The 16,652-nt window shown below is 38.8% G+C and overlaps 1 protein-coding gene across 6 annotated transcripts in view; it reads right to left on the bottom strand.

The window, feature by feature from the left end:
* Positions 1-12,797, bottom strand: part of ca10a (carbonic anhydrase Xa) — a 244,402-nt gene extending 231,605 nt beyond the window's left edge. For 4 of the 6 annotated variants that reach the window (XM_034292467.1, XM_020046253.3, XM_020046254.3 and 1 more), the window contains exon 1: positions 11,592-12,217. In XM_034292467.1, the coding sequence (XP_034148358.1) occupies positions 11,592-11,652 (61 nt within the window). In that variant the 5' untranslated portion in view covers positions 11,653-12,217. Of the gene's footprint in view, positions 1-11,591; positions 12,218-12,527; positions 12,547-12,570 lie in introns of those variants that run through there. The other 2 variants (XM_020046251.3, XM_020046252.3) reach the window with 2 other exon arrangements.
* Positions 12,798-16,652: the final 3,855 nt, after the last annotated feature.

The following is a 16,652-nucleotide window of genomic DNA, read 5'->3' as shown; positions in this document are numbered from 1 at the left end:
TGCCAAAAAGTGACAAGTGTGCATCCCTTGTACTCTAATGTGTCTGACAAAGGATTTTTCTCTTTAAATTATAGAATGCAACCTTATGGAACAAGAAAAGTATTAGTATCTGAGAAAGTGATTGTCTTGCACTTGCACTTAAGTTTTCATGTTTGTGTCAAACCCATGTAATTGCCTTAGGAAATTACACAGTGAATGCAGGTTGTGTGATCTTCAATGTGCTGATCAGCAATTATCTGTAATTTTTCCATTCAAGAGATCAAGTGGACTTACTTCACATTATCATTCAAGTAACCAGGGAAGAGGTGCACCAGCGAGAGGTTGTGGAAGCCAATTGGAAAATTGGGATAATTAGGTGGTCAGGGAACTATGGAGGACCAGGTTGGGAATATCCCTGCACACACAGTTAACAGATTTAATTGACCACTTCATTGAGCATGCAAAACAGGCTTATAGGAAAGCATTCAGTTGTACTTTATATCCTTTGTATTTCCAAACATCTAATTGTCTGTTTTGAGCCCCATGTAATTATATTCTGCATACATGTGGCTATGCAGTAATTTTCTATAATTGTAAAATCCAGGGTGTGGATAGGGAATTGGCTACAGTAAGCTGGTGACACGTCTAATGTGTTTTCATGGTGGTATTGTATTCAGATTAGGGCCTGGATCACTATATTGACCCATGGGGTGGCCTTATCCTTTCCCCCTCTTATAGAGCTTATAGAGGCCTTCTGATGATGAATACGTGTTTCTGATGTCTGCAACATGAAGTGGAAACTCAATGATTACAAATTGATAACTAGTGTGTCTAAAAGACAATAGTAAAACCCAGAAGCAAATTATTATCCCAAGGCAAATATTGTCCTGAGTCGCTGGAGGCAGCTTGGGTTCATTACCCAGTTGGTAATAAACTGATTAAATTATAAAGGAACCTCCGCAAAAGGTCTTTGAGTCTAATAACTGTTAGGTGTCTTTGGAAAGAACATATGTGGAAAGGGACAGACAGGCAAAGAGAAACATTTGATTCCAGAGATCTAAGATGTATTCATGTAAATATTTCCATAAAGAGACAAACTTAACTTCTGCCCTTACACGCAGATTAGATTTTTTCCTGGGATAGAACATGGCCAGGTGAAGTGGACGAATAGGTGATTGCATGTAGCTGGAAAAAATGGAGTTCAGAAAAGTACATTATTTACTATGGCACATAGCAAACTGGCTACAATGGTGGCCTTTCCAGTAATGCACTTGCAGTTGATGAAAATCAGTTTCCCAACAAGATAACTGAGGATAAGAGACTGACGTTGTTCTTTCTCTCAAAAATGACATCAGTCAAGTCAAAGTTTCAGATCGGTAGTTTTACAAAGCTTCAGATCGATGTAGGTCAATTGTAGTCACGTACAGATGTAGGATGTCTATTTGATACCCTTGTTCTAGGATTACTTTCCTACAATAAGGGAAATGTAAAACTACAGTATGTTTCAAGACTAAAAGCATTCTGATTATCAAAATTTCAACTTTTAAATGCCTTCTTTTTCTATTTCGGGAATGTATTAGCCCATAGAAAAATGTCCATTAATTGTTATGTACTATTCAAATGTCTGGATGCTGAAGGGTTATTTTCCTACTGGAGCAAACTGGCAGAAATGAAGATCCTGCATGTGCAATACAGCTGATACAGTCCTTGATGTTTAAGCTTATTGGAGAGATTAACCTAATTCTTACACCAATCATAGTATTGTTTTTTCCCTTCTTTTTCTTCTTTTTGCTTGAACAGATGGCATTTTCTTACAAAATGTTATGGACCCTCTACTAATGAGCAGATTTATAAGCAGAAGATTGAAAGACATTCAATTGCAGAGCACATCTTGAAATTTAGCCATTCACCAGTTACTTATACAAGTGTGCCAAGAAAATCGATTTTGAAATACTATCACATGTAATCATACAGAATCATTAGAAAGGTTAATATTTCATTTTCATTTTAGTCATTTAGCAGACCCTCCTATCCAGGGCAACTTACAATTATCAAATTCATCTGAAGATATAATCACACAACCTAGTAATATTAGGTACTTAATGATGTCACTATCAGCAAAGTTAGTGCCAGAAAGAACGTAACCACCCAATTCACTACGTAACCACGACCAACCGTGACGTAGTGAATTGGTCATGTCGTGACATGACCTTCTTACAACGTTGTGGCAACGTTGTCCGAAGGTAATTGCATGACCACATCCTCACCTGCTCAGGACGTCGTAGAAACGCAATTAAATGACTTACCGATCATGTAAAAACGTACGTACTAGTTTGGTAACGATCTTACGTAACTATAACTGGAAAGGTTATACTCCTATTTACGTTGCTACAAAGTACTTTGCTTACGATGTCATTACTTGCCACCACATCGGAAACCATATTCCAAATATTTCAGAGTTCAGCATACCATACCATCTTCTTCCGCTTATCCGGGGCCGGGTCGCGGGGGCAGCAGTCTAAGCAGGGATGCCCAGACTTCCCTCTCCCCAGACACTTCCTCCAGCTCTTCCGGGGGGACACCGAGGCGTTCCCAGGCCAGCCGGGAGACATAGTCCCTCCAGCGTGTCCTAGGTCTTCCCCGGGGTCTCCTCCCGGTGGGACGGGACCGGAACACCTTCCCAGGAAGGCGTTCCGGAGGCATCCGAAAAAGATGCCCAAGCCACCTCAGCTGACCCCTCTCGATGTGGAGGAGCAGCGGCTCTACTCTGAGCTCCTCCCGGGTGACCGAGCTTCTCACCCTATCTCTAAGGGATCGCCCGGCCACCCTGCGGAGAAAGCTCATTTCGGCCGCCTGTATCCGGGATCTTGTCCTTTCGGTCATGACCCAAAGCTCATGACCATAGGTGAGAGTAGGAACGTAGATTGACTGGTAAATCGAGAGCTTCGCCTTGCGGCTCAGCTGTTTCTTCACCACGACAGACCGATACATCGACTGCATTACTGCAGAAGCTGCACCGATCCGTCTGTCAATCTCCCGTTCCATCCTTCCCTCACTCGTGAACAAGACCCCTAGATACTTAAACTCCTCCACTTGAGGCAGTTCAGCAGAAGAAACAATAATACTCTACTATACGCAATTGCTCAATTCAAATGCCATGTAGCCTAATCTTTTACAATACCAGATGGAAAGCATACACAAATTAACTGTGCACACGGAAGAGCCGCAGCTCGAAGGTCCCGCCATGCCACTCCTAAATAGTCGTGAGAAGTTTTTCCTCAGCAATTACATTATCGCGGTGGTTGTATACTTCTGATGTGCTAAAATATATGTATGTGTTTTACTCCAGTTTAAGATAATTCTGGTTTAGTCGTGTCTGTGAGTTTTCACAAGTACTCTTCTACTCTGGTTAGCCCAATAGCTATTATAGTGCTTAAGTTTCAGCCGCTATCATAGTTTTTCGAATTTATATATTTTTTATATTTAGAAATGATTTAATAATGTATGTTAACCTTTCAAACTGCAAGGTACTTTCGGTTTTTCTAATCTAGCAATTTTCCAATTTAGAAATTATCTTATTTACTCGTGTAGCACACAGTATACCGTAACGTACCTGGCTAACAAGGTACTGCAGCTATTTAACACTACTGTACGACTACTTAACAAACATCTGCTTAGCTCGTTAAACCGACAATGTTTGAACACCATGTCATCATTTCTGGACAAGGAATCTCAGGTAAGCTTATTAAACTTCTTTACAAAGCAGATAGCTATCTTTTCTATCTGACAAATTAACTAAAATCACTTTGGTAGTTATCATCGAATAACATAAACTCGTAGAGCAAGCCAACCTTTAACAACAACAGCACTTTTTAGTCAACTATACTGTAGCTAGCTTGGTTGTTTTTTCCCCAGCCAGGCTGAGCTCAGTGCATGAAGTGTTTCACTTACTGGGACAGAAATTAATACTCAAGTCGAGTTTGACTGTTCAATGTGTGACTAAGCACGCGGTAATCATCATGTTTTCAAAGTATTTCCGTTGTGTACTTTATTGCTGTAATGTGCACTAGGCTAAGTGGAACATTCAAATATTAATTTCCAGCGCAAGATCATTTTGAGACGGAAAATATGCTAAGCAGATTCGAGGAAGCAAAAAATGTTGTCATATTTTAACAAACGTTGATATCCTTAATATGCATTCTCATTTATCGTTGCAGCTTTCCCTGACTGTGATTAAGAAGAACCACAGGCCAAGCAACTGAAGTGCCTGTAAACACGCAGATGATCAATAGAATAATGCTGTAACTAGGCTTGTGCAAAATGCTTGTTAAGTGTTTTATTTATGGAGCTTTAGGGTAAGCAAAATGTATTGATAGCTTATTGTTCTTTAATATCAGGTACTATTTCACTTTCTCTAGTTATTGGGGTAACAATATGTGATGCATAAAAAATGCACATCAACTTTGTCTTCATGATGACAAAAGCTAATGACACCTTAATATGTTGGTCAATTCTGGTTTCAATTCTGGCTTTACTGGCAGAGGGATACAGTGAGCATCAGGTTGCTTCTATCCTGAAAATTTCAAAGACGGTGGTTCATAAGAACAAGGTCAAGCAACAGACATTGTGGACAACAAATCTAGACTGGCAGAGGGCGGAAATGACTGTCCACTGACCGAGATGATCGTCAACTTTTTCGAATGCCACTCAACAACCGTAAGATGACATCAGGTGACCTACAAAAAGAATGCAAAACAGCAGCTGGGGTGAAGTGCACGCCGAGGACTGTTTGAAACAGGCTCCTAGGGGCAGGGCTAAAGTCGAGCAAAGCTAGAAAAAAGCCCTTCATCAAGTAGAAGCAAAGAAGTGCCAGGCTGAAGTTTGCAAAAGACCATAAGGATTGGACCGTAGAAGAATGGAGTAAGGTCATCTTCTCAGACTAGTCAAATTTTCAGCTTTGCCCAACACCAAGGATTCATTAGATTTGGTTTAGGTAATCAGCTAATCAGTACCTCATTAAGTAAAATGAGGTGTGCCTGTGTTGGAATTTAACAGACACTGGAATGCCATACATGTAGAAATTATGATTTAAGAAAAAATAGGTGTGGTCTCTTAATTACTCAAAATGTAAAGATATTTACTGAGTTCACACAAAGCATGATTCAACAAGAAATGTGATGATAATATAAAAGTGATAATAAAATTATGAAATAACTGAATCAGATTGTGGACACTTATACACTTAAACTTGTTTAACTTATACACTTAAACTTGTTTTCTTGTCCATGGTGCAGTTCTGGGCCCCAACAACAAAGGAAGGTGAAGATAGAATTGATGACCACTCAGACTCATTTCTGACAATGAGGAAGAGTAAAGCATCCATTTTTGCTTGTTATTGTATTTTGACCACAATTTCTCACCATTAGAAGAACCCAGTGAAGAGTAAGGCATTAATATTGTCTTATGTTCTTATATTTTATTTATTTGTAAAAATGGCCAGTTTAATAATCTCATGTGATCAGTTGATAGTTGGATTTCAATTTCAGTGATTCAAAAAGGATATAACCCTATTAGTGGAAAAAGTAATTGTTTAGCCTGGTTATTGCCATTGAAGACCTGCAATTTAATTGTAGTGAACTAGGTCCCACACAGTTCTGATTTAAATTTCTGTACCGTTGACCAATTTGGGAGAGTGTGAGGTGGGGGATCAATAAAATGATTTCTTTAATGACATACATTTTCTTGATTGTTTGTAAATGTTATTTTCTATTTTACTACATTTCATCTGGGGCTCTTCTACATTATGTCATGTACTTTGTTAGGAGAAAATACCTGGAATTATGATCTAACAGCTTAGACATAAATATATCTGAAAAGGGGTTGATGGAATAAATGTATACATAATACCTCACATGCTCACTGTAAAACTAAAGTCTGTTTAGAGCCCTGCTGAATTGTGTTGCACCTTTAAGAGGGAATGGGACAGTTGGAGTGGATAAACACAAAGTTTGAAAGAAGTGTCATGTGAGATGTTGACTGGACAGAAATTAACTTAACTACCTATTCTAGCTGTAGTACAAATATGGCATTTTAAAATACCTGGTACAAAATATTGTTTTACAAATTACAAATTGGTCAATTTAAATAAAGTGCATTTCAGGTTGTATTTATGTAAGATAATTATCTAACTGGTTCCAAATGTAAGTTACCTTGTCAGTATGCCGTGACAATGCAATAGTGTTTGCTGGGAAATGACTACATGAGCAAAATATCTAGTAGGGTTGATTATGTGGTTTGTGCTTTAAAAAGAGCAGGAGATTATATTGGCATGTACTTGAAAAATCAACAGGAACATTGTGGAATGTAGGAATATAAAGCAGAAAACAAACCGAGTTAACTCAGACTTATTTTAAAAATAGAACCACCATGTTAATGGGATATGGTTGATGCTGCAGAGGAACAGGAGTAGAAGGTAACAGGTAGGGCTACAGAAGCTGTACCTAGACCACATTGATTTTGCTAATGCAAAAATAAGCATTATATAACCAAATACTGCAAACCTGCCAATGGTCAGCAGTTGACGAATAGGCAACCTTAAGTACATAACGTTATCACGACGTACACGTGACGAAATTAAAACGTCCTTTAATTACGTTGTAGCATAGACTGTAAAAAAAACACTGGGTTTTATTTCAGTCATTCATTTCAGGTATACACAAATATAAAACAGGGACATGGGCTGCATTATCAGGTTGATCAAATCAAAGGAGCATGAAAGGAACTTGAAGGAAAGAGATTCAGCAAGAACAGAACAAATCTAATCTATCTAAGTTGCGAATAGAAAACAAACATACATAATATGATCTGCACAGATGCAGAAGCTTGTGGATCTTTAGAGCTACTTGTTCTCTAAAGGTATGACAAAAGCTGGATTTGAAGCCAAAGCTTAAAAATTTTGCGATTTCTTCTGCCACCGGAATAAAAATACAAACTCTAGTCATGGAGTAAACCACATTACATTCAGTGTGAATATACTGTAAATTGATGGAATCAGGTTTGCTATCAACATATCCCAATGCTATTGGTCCTTAATGACTTGAGCTATAAATCACAACTTGCATATACTCACATTTAAAATTTTGTGTAAAACAAAAATAGTGAAACACTTGCACTGTTAGAGCCCTGTGTGACCACCCACCAGAGTGGCTGGTGAAGAAAATATTCTACCAACTAATGCTGAAATCTATGTGCATTTCACCTGAATACAAAAAAAATATATATCTAATCCATTCTCACTGTCAGTGTATCGATGCTGCAGCGGCCAGCCCAGGTCTATGCATGTTTAGTGTGTTTTAGTTCTAGTTTTCCTGTTTCTATGCTCAGTCCAGTGTATTGCTTTCACTTGTCTCTCATTAACCCCTTGTTTAGTCCCAATTTAAGTTCCTCCTGCCCCTGTGTTTCTTATCGGTCAATGTCGCTGCAGCTGTTGCCTTGTTTCAGTTGACGTTTGTTCTTGGATTAAACACTTTATGTAAAGAACCTTTGCGCCTGGGTCCTACATCTGCATTGTCGTGACAGATACAATGTAATTGGGGGAAAAATGCATCACCCACCCCTATTTGCCTTAAGCATGTGTTGTGTCATAATTGGGTAACAAGTCTGTATGCCTGTTTAACTCATCTCAAAATTGTCTGTGAAAGCAATGTGAATTATTCTGAATAAGGATGCTTTCTCTACTATTACATTTACTTTTAAGTTATCATCTAGAGCAACTTATAGTATATTCATTGCAAAATGTACTCCCATTGGCCACAAACAGGAATTGAACCAACAACCCTGGTATTGCTAGCTATTGACCAACAGAGCAACACAAGCTGGAGTACCTGAGGTGGGTGTCATTGAGAGGAAGGTTAGGGTTGGGATGTAATGTACACAGGTGTTTGTGGATGGAGATGTTGATGTGTAAGTCTATGTCTGCAATGAGTCAGTAAGGCTCCCAGTGAGGGTATGTTTTAATCCTCATACAATTTCAAACACTTTCATCATATTGGTATATTTAAGTATGATGTGTGAACGTACGACCATGTTAAATAATACATTTAAATATTTCCAATTAGAGAAAAAATACCTAGTTTGAATTAAACATATTTTGTAAAAATTGTTTGATTGGATGAGCTCCTGGCCCATGTGTGAAATTTGCCACACCCTATTCCTCTTAAATAACTAAAACGTGTGAAAATGCTGATCTACCCAGTCAGAAACACTTAAAATATTATACAAAAATAGACTGCATGAGAAAATATTTCAAAAGGCATGGGATCAGAGCAGAGGAGAATGAAAATGACAGTAATGCACACAGAAGATATTCAGTGCTGAATGAAGCGTCTGACAAACTACAGAATAGAAAATAGAATGTAGACAGGTTTGACTTAATACTTTTACACACTATGTGAAATTGTAATCCTGATGTTTGTGCATTGCTTTAATTGGAGGGAAGTGGTTGTCTGTTGTCGTTGCTTATGACTTAGGTAGGTACGTATATTAGATAATATATTAGACGTATATTGATCAAATCAATATTTGGTGTGAAAACAGAATTAACTATTTTAGATACTTTTTAGTAGGATATAGCAGGCATATAGTCAGGTATATGAATGACCAATTATACCAGGTTTTAATTATCATCAATTCAATGTGGGTTGAAACACAATCATTAATTGAAACAAAAACAGCTGTGTAGGAAGAATAAAGCTGGGTGAAGAACAGCCAAACTCAGCTAACAAGGTGAGGTTGCTGAAGACAGTTCACTGTCAAATGTCACACACCATGACAAGATAGAGCACAGCAACAAGACACAAGGTAGTTATACTGCATCAGCAAGGTCTCTCCCAGGCAGACATTTCAAGGCAGATAGGGGTTTCTAGATGCTGTCAAACCTCTTCTGAAGAAGCACAAAGAAACGGGCAACGTTGAGGACCGTAGACACAGTGGCTTGCCAAGGAAACTTACTGCAGTAGACAAAATCATGCTTACTTCCCATTGAAATCGGACCAGCAGTGCAATCAGCTCGGAATTGGAAGAAAACAGTGATACGCCTGGTACGCCCATATGTCTGCAGAAGTGGCCTTCATGATAGACTTGCAGCCAAAAAGCCATACCTCCAATGTGGAAACGAAGCGAAGCGAAGCAACTATGCATGAAGACATAGGAACTGGGGTACAGATAAATGATAGCAGGTGCTCTGGACTGATGAGTCAAAATTTGAAATATTTGGCTGTAGTAGAAGGCAGTTTGTTCATTTAAAGGCTGGAGAACAGAAGTGTTTGCAGGCAACAGTGAAGCATGGTTGAGGTTCCTTGTAAGTTTGGGGCTGCATTTCTACAAATGTAGTATGGATTTGGTGATCTCCTCAATGCTGGATTAACCGTTGCCTCATTGCTGAGAAGTACAGGCAGATACTTATCTATCATAAGGTACCATCAGGGAGGCCAAATGGCCCCAAATGTATTCTGCAGCATGACAACAACTCCAAACATACAGCAAAATAACTTATCTTCAGCATTAAGAAAAATAAGGAGTCCTTGAAGTGATGGTATGGCCCCCACAGAGCCCTGATCTCAACATCATTGACTCTGTCTGGGATTACATGAAGAGAAGCAACTGAGGCTGCTTAAATCCACAGAAGAACAATTGTTAGTTCTCCAATATGTTTGGGCCAACCTACCTGCCAAGTTCCTTCAAAAACTGTGCGCAAATGAAGAATCAGTGCTGTTTTGAAGGCAAAGGGCAAAAATTTGATTTGATTTTTCTTCTGTTCACTCGCTTCACATTTTGTTAATTGATAAATATGAACTATTAACATGTCAATTTTTGACCTGCCTAAAACTTTGGCACAGTACTGTACATTAATGAATTTGCTCTGTGCAAGAGCAGAAATTACATTTTGTAGAGACGTGCCATCTAGTGCATCTGTACCACACATCCTAGATCAATTCTGGTCCAAAACATGTTCTACTCATCACATGAAAAATCGCAAGCTATCTTATATTACATTCAATTTCAAATATGATTAAAGAAGCATAGCACTTTTCATTGGCCTTATCATAGTCCTAAATGTCCCTTTACATTTTGAAACAAAAGCTTATCCAAACATGATAATCAAGTGCTGCTCGTTGTTTATGAGGTAGGGTACATGGGATTGTGTCCATGCCCCAGTGATTCCTGGTGGTAGACCTGTAAAAGGATATATTTGCAAACACATACATTTAATGTTTACAGTTTTCTTACATAAATGTGCATTTAAACTACTTGCAAGATAATATATTTTGTGTTTTATGACAACATATCCAGCCCTGACAATGGGTCCATATTATAGGTGGCAACGTTGCTCAAATTCATTCTGTACAGCAAGAACAGTTTCACTATTACTAATACTGGCATACAATCATTATTGTAGATAAAGGATGAGATGGGAAAGTTTCTAATAGTGGTGCATGTAATGTGTACATACGCCCTAAATGGGGGGTTGGCACACATGCAAGTCCTAAGCCGAACCCTATTCGTCACTGGGAAATACGGGGCACACTACCTCTGAAATACAGCACTAAGTCCCGTCATGTACCTGCATCAATAATAGGGTACGAGTAACACCTGACTTTGATCAGTTACCTATGCTAGAATGTATGCTTTATGTCCTGCAAAGATGTAATGACGAGAACATTACATGTTTACAACGGCGGTTTCTATGAAATTATTGGAATACTAGCTGGTGGATTTGAAGTGCAGGGTAACGATGGATCTAGCATAAAGCATTTTACTCAATAATCAACGAGAATACGCATGACCGCACAACCCAGTGGCACGTCATCCCAACAGCACTCTGCTCACAATTACCCATTTGATGGGACTCGAACTTATTTGATAAACCCGACCTATAATTGAAGTCAATACTGTTTCTATCTACTACGCAGCACATATCCACTCACATTTAAACAGTGTTGGCTATTATGCTGTAATAGTTCCACTGCGTGACCATTAATCTAAGTCCACTGAACCCTATTGATGTCACTGTGGTGGTGGCTATTCATGCACCCGCACCTTTCTTGTTTTAACAGCTTAACACAGTTTAGTGGTCACAATGACAGTCAAAGGCTATTCTCTTAAACTTTCCATTTACTATTTAACGATATTTACCAGGATTTCACCTAAACAATTTTCCGAAAACATCCGACTTCTCCCATGAATCTAAATAATTATCACAATCTATCTTCTGATGTAAACCTTATTTAAGTCGATCTTAAACCAAATGAACATCCTCTTATAGACTTTCATAATGCGACTGGTCACAGAATCAAATCGAATGCCGCACACACAATTTGGGATACAATTGTACGCTACCCATAAATCGTTCTGAACTGTCTCCCACCATTATTTATCCTATATCTGATGGCCAGTTAATGCAAACATCAAAGAAACATTTGCAACGTTTTCATCCACATCAATGTTTTCTTCAACAATTTACAAGTTCGTTACCAGTGGTATTCCCACTCCGAAAAAATATTTTTCAGTCTCACGCGGGACCGACCAAAGAATATCAATGACTAAAATCTTACCTGATATGCAAATGATGAAATTGGCGTGAAGAATAATAAATAGTTCCCAAATAATATCCATTCTCTGTCTTCATGCCAAGTGCATTACGCTCTGGGATTTTCTGTAGTTCGTGTGTAGTTTTTGTTAGAAACTCAAGTAGCCTATCAGTTGCCGATGTCGAGTCCTCCCAGTCTGTAGCCCGCTGTACACCTTCCACGAGGTATTTTCCACTCCAGATACATAGCAATGTCTATCTCAAAGACATGACGCTACACTCTCACAAGAAACTACAATCTCAGAGAGAACGGAAGTTAGAATCCTGAAATAAAAAGTCAGTTGTTATTCAATCAGTCGTAGAGTTCCAATCTGCGCTGTCAAGACCATCCATAAATGTAGGCAACTCCCCTCTCGCTTCGGTTGCAGTTCGAAAAGATGAGTTTCAATCATTCGTCGTAAACACAGCCCATGGTCTAATGGTGTCTTCTTTGTTATCCTGAAAGATACAGAGAAACGGAATTTGGTTCAGAGTAATAGTAATCTAAAATGTTGATTTACTCAATTTCTATGAATGGGGGGAAAAATCAGTTGGGGTGTTTTAAATGGCATTGACAGCATGTGTAGGAGAGAGCAGGAGATGACAACAGGACTGGCGCTCATCTGCAAGGGGGCGTGCTTCGCTCATTCACACCGTTCATGGAGAGTTGCGTAGTCAAGGCCAACTTGCCTCGCGCAATAAAGCGCTTCTGCCGGACATAAACCGGCTGCACCCATTACATATGACAAGTAGGAAGGGAGGCGATACAGCCACCCCGATTATTTAAATGTCTGATAACATCTTAAAACATGTTGAGACCTTATCCTCCAAAACAGCGCTGCAGGTGCATAGGCTAGACCTCCATCCTGCCATACAACACTGACGCAGATGTTTTGAAAGTAACGAACCCAAATAAACGTACCCGGCATTTAACTGACGGCACCAAGAGTGTTGTCTCTACCTACCGTATTCGGAGAGAAAAACAGAAAAAAATATGGTTAACTTTATGCACCCGGATGATATTCTAGAGTCTTCAAAACATAGTCTTCCACAGAGTTAAATAGTGACCAGCCTGTAATCGTTGATCTGGTCTTTTTCATCCGGAGTTGAAAAGATGTGACGGTAATATTCTGTCACGCGGGAACCAGGTTATACCTAGAGGCCAAGGAGAGACCTTCCGGATTATTTGAAATGCTTCATGCGCGCACACGCAGGCACAGGTGGATGGGAGTCTGTAGTACCCATTACTTATGGTAAGGGGAGGAGCTGGGTTTGAGAAAGAGGAGTAAGTAATGCGGGAAGCTCACTTATGCACTCACCGCATGCTTATTATGATTGCTGGTAAAACAATACAAATAACATCCATGAAGTTTTGAGGCTGCAAACTGCAGATGTTTTTAGTAAAATGTAACACTTTCTATAGGGGTTTTGTGGTCCCACCTATTTTGTTTTGTTTTTGGAAAACTACTGTTGATTTAAATTTCTAGTTGGTTTCTGAGATGCTTACAACCCACTTTCTATGGTTCCAAATTCGAAACATTTGTAATTGGTTGCTTTGACTTTTAATATCAAATCAAGTTTATTTAGCACTAACTCATCCCCCAAACTCCATTTAAATGCCTGTTATCTCAAAATGCCAACTGGAGTCATTTTTACCCTGAAGGATTTTCTTCTAGTCCAATGTTGGTTAATTAAATTTGTCAAAAGTTTACAACAAACTAAAACCAAAACACCCCCATGACATGACTTCTCAAATCATTTTACATGGACTTACAATTCATTTATTTACTGGTAAGACAAACAGCATGCAGGTGTTTTGCTTTTAGTTTGTTGTAATTTACAGTAACTGTTTGTTTGTGGTTCACATTATTTCTGAGATGGCTCTATACAGAAATGTGTGTTTACAACAATTTCACCCAATGTGACAAGTGTAATAAAGTTAATGTGTCAGCGCTTTATGTTAGTTGACTAAGCAGACAATTACTATAACAAATGAATGCTTCTTCACACCGGCTTCCCAGGTGCCACAGTTGTCTAAGGTGCTGTTCATATCACCAGTCTCACCACAACAGTCTACTTTTGAACCTTGACTGGGCACCAACTGATCAATGGTTGAGAAGCTTCTTGGGCAAAATAAATGCTAGCATTGCCATGGAGCAGGAAGTCTTATCCGGAGAAATTCATTAATTCTCCAGTTGGTGCTGTTGCCATGTAAAATGGCAGTAGATATTATTGAATATGATGACATTGGGAAAGAGAGAAAAAGGGTTGTATATAGACAACTCCATTTCCAAAAAAGTTGGGACGCTGTGTAAACTGTTAATAAAAACAATGCAAAGATGTGCAAATCATTTACACCCAAAATTCAATAGAAAATAATAATACAAAGACAACATATCAAATGTTGAAACTGAAAAATGTTATTGTTTCTTGAAAAATATATGCCCACTTTAAATTTGATGGCAGCAACACATAACACAAAACAAGAACCTAATGGAACATCTCACAACTAATTACGTTAATTGGCAAACGGTTTGTGTCTTTGTCACTACTGGTAGTATGCGGTGGTACCTGCAGTCCATTCAGCTTACAGGTAGGCCAGCTCCTTCAGGATAACACATCAATATGTGCCGTCGCAAGGTTTGATGTGCCTCCCAGTACAATCTCAAGAGCATGGAGGAGATACCAGAAGACAGGCCATTACACGAGGAGAGCTGGACAGGGCCATAGAAGGGCATCAACCCAACAGCAGGACCGGTACCTGCTCCTTGGTGTGAGGAGGAACAGGCGGAGCGCTACCAGAGCCCTACAAAATGAACTCCTGCAGGCTACTGATGTGCCTGTTTCTGACCAAACTCTTTCATTGACTTGGTGTTACACTGTGCTGATTATATGTTCCCTTAATTTTTTTGCGCAGTGTAGTTGTGTTTGTCTTCTGTGTTTTTTTTCTTTGTCATAATATTACCTTAAAAGGCTGGGCTTCATCTCAGAAACTCCTAGCTCACTCGAGACAGTTGATTTTCAGATAAATTATGTTTCTTACGAATTGCATCCAATGCTGTTCAAGTTCACATCACGTTTCTCGCTCAATCAAGAAGTCTAGACTGGAATGCTAATGAAGGACGGAATGCATTATCTGGCCTCCTACCTTGATTGAGCTCACAGATAACCCAGTACCCAGAAGGAGTCACTAGAATGCGATGAAGCACGGCAACCATATGACTATCCTACCAATCCCAAACAGCGCTGGCAGAGGGAATACAACTGGGTGAAAATAAATTGATTTCAATACACAAGATAGTAAAGGCTTTTATTGTTGGCATTATGAATAGTTTATTTGTCCACATTGAATTACATTTGAAGACATCATTTCTTATATCCCACATAACGTTTTTTAAAGGGAGAACGGTGGCTGCTATCACAATAAGTAGGCTTCTGCCATAAGTAACTCATGTCAGCCTTTTATCATCTCCTTATGTCAGCATTTTGTCTGCTTGCCTAAAAATCTCTTACAACTTTGCAATTGTACCAATGTTTCTCAAGTCAGAGCTGACTGTATCCCTTTCCGTTTGTGAGTCCCTCTGAGACATTGAGAAACAAAAGTAATGTCGGAGGACTGAGTTGATGGTCAATCAATAGAGTACACAGGGTTTTTATAAGTGTCTCCTTTCCACATCAGAGTGGCAGATTTGAGCAGACTGCAGCCCATTTCGACTGATATGCTTTCACTCAATAGTTCTCATCCAATATCTCTTTCTCTTTACGAAGTCCTGGGTACAGTCAATGCTTTTAAGCAGAATTTTAAAAGGAATTCCTTCCTTGTAGCACAACACGGCTTTGTCTTGGACTGATGGAAGGAACGTGTACTTTGCTACATTTCTGTCTGACTCAAATCCAAATTAGGAAAGGCATCACAACCTGTGATGCCACTTTCACTGCATGCTCAACTGTAAGCTCTATGAGTATTACAGTTTTAAATACAAGGTTTTAAATGCTTTTTATTAAACCGAGTTTTAACGAAACTCCCACAAACCCAAAATATTTAGAAAGACATTGATAAAGAATTGTCATTTTCACCATTACTAATTAACCATATAATTCACTCTGGCTCAGGTTATCAGTACTGGACCAAAATCTTTAATAATGCTTAAGAAATCCACTCTAAATTCACACCAACTAGATTTAGTGAACATAATATAATTGGTATAACTAGAAAAACAATGTCCAGAGGGCTGCCCTATGACCTGAAGTGAGGCAAAGTTCATTCTGTTACCAAAAAACAGCAAATCACTTTTTGAGGTTTCAAACAGTGAGGCGGTCAGGCTGTTAGAGGTGCTATACAAAAGTCTGAAAAAAAGGTGCTTGACCGTGCTCAGCAATGAACCACAGCTATTTAAATGTGTATGGGAAACCTCTTGGCATTGTTTTATTCATTAACATTTAAAGTTGGTTCATTCAGCAAAAATGCTTCTATCAAGAGTAACTTTCAATTAGTCTATACATTTTAAAATAGCTGCTTAGACATTTCCCCAACAATAAATAAATGTGGGGGAAAATCTGGAAGATTCCAAAATTATAAAAGTCACATCTTAGAAAATGTAATTTCAGAAAAGCATTGAATAAAAAAAGAAAAGGAACCAGGCAAGCCTAGTTCTGCCGGCCTGTCATTAGAAGGGATGAATGTTGTTGCCCAAGTTGGATTTGATCCACAGTTTACTCTGTGACAGACTGGGTCTTTGACCACTACACTATTTAATGCATGCAAAGGACATGCCCAAGTAAATATAAGTGCTTAAAGGAAGCATTCGTAATATACAAAAACAGAACAGTGCTAATTGTGATATTCAGGGATTTGGGATATGTTATTTGAAATAAGAGTACTTATATACAGTGGAGTTATTGTTTTTTGTTCTTATACAAATTGACTATTTCTACATATAGTTACTGTTTAATAGCCTACAATTGGGAGAGTGTAAAGTGTAATCTAAATAATGTATACACTATCCATGACCTGACACTAAGCTGTTACAACCAGCAAAGGCTGCTT

The sequence above is a fragment of the Esox lucius genome, chromosome 5 (genome assembly GCF_011004845.1).
Source record: "Esox lucius isolate fEsoLuc1 chromosome 5, fEsoLuc1.pri, whole genome shotgun sequence".
In the NCBI taxonomy this organism is placed as follows: domain Eukaryota; kingdom Metazoa; phylum Chordata; class Actinopteri; order Esociformes; family Esocidae; genus Esox; species Esox lucius.
Note: the sequence above shows the minus strand (reverse complement) of the source record. Positions and strands in the feature narration are given on the sequence as shown.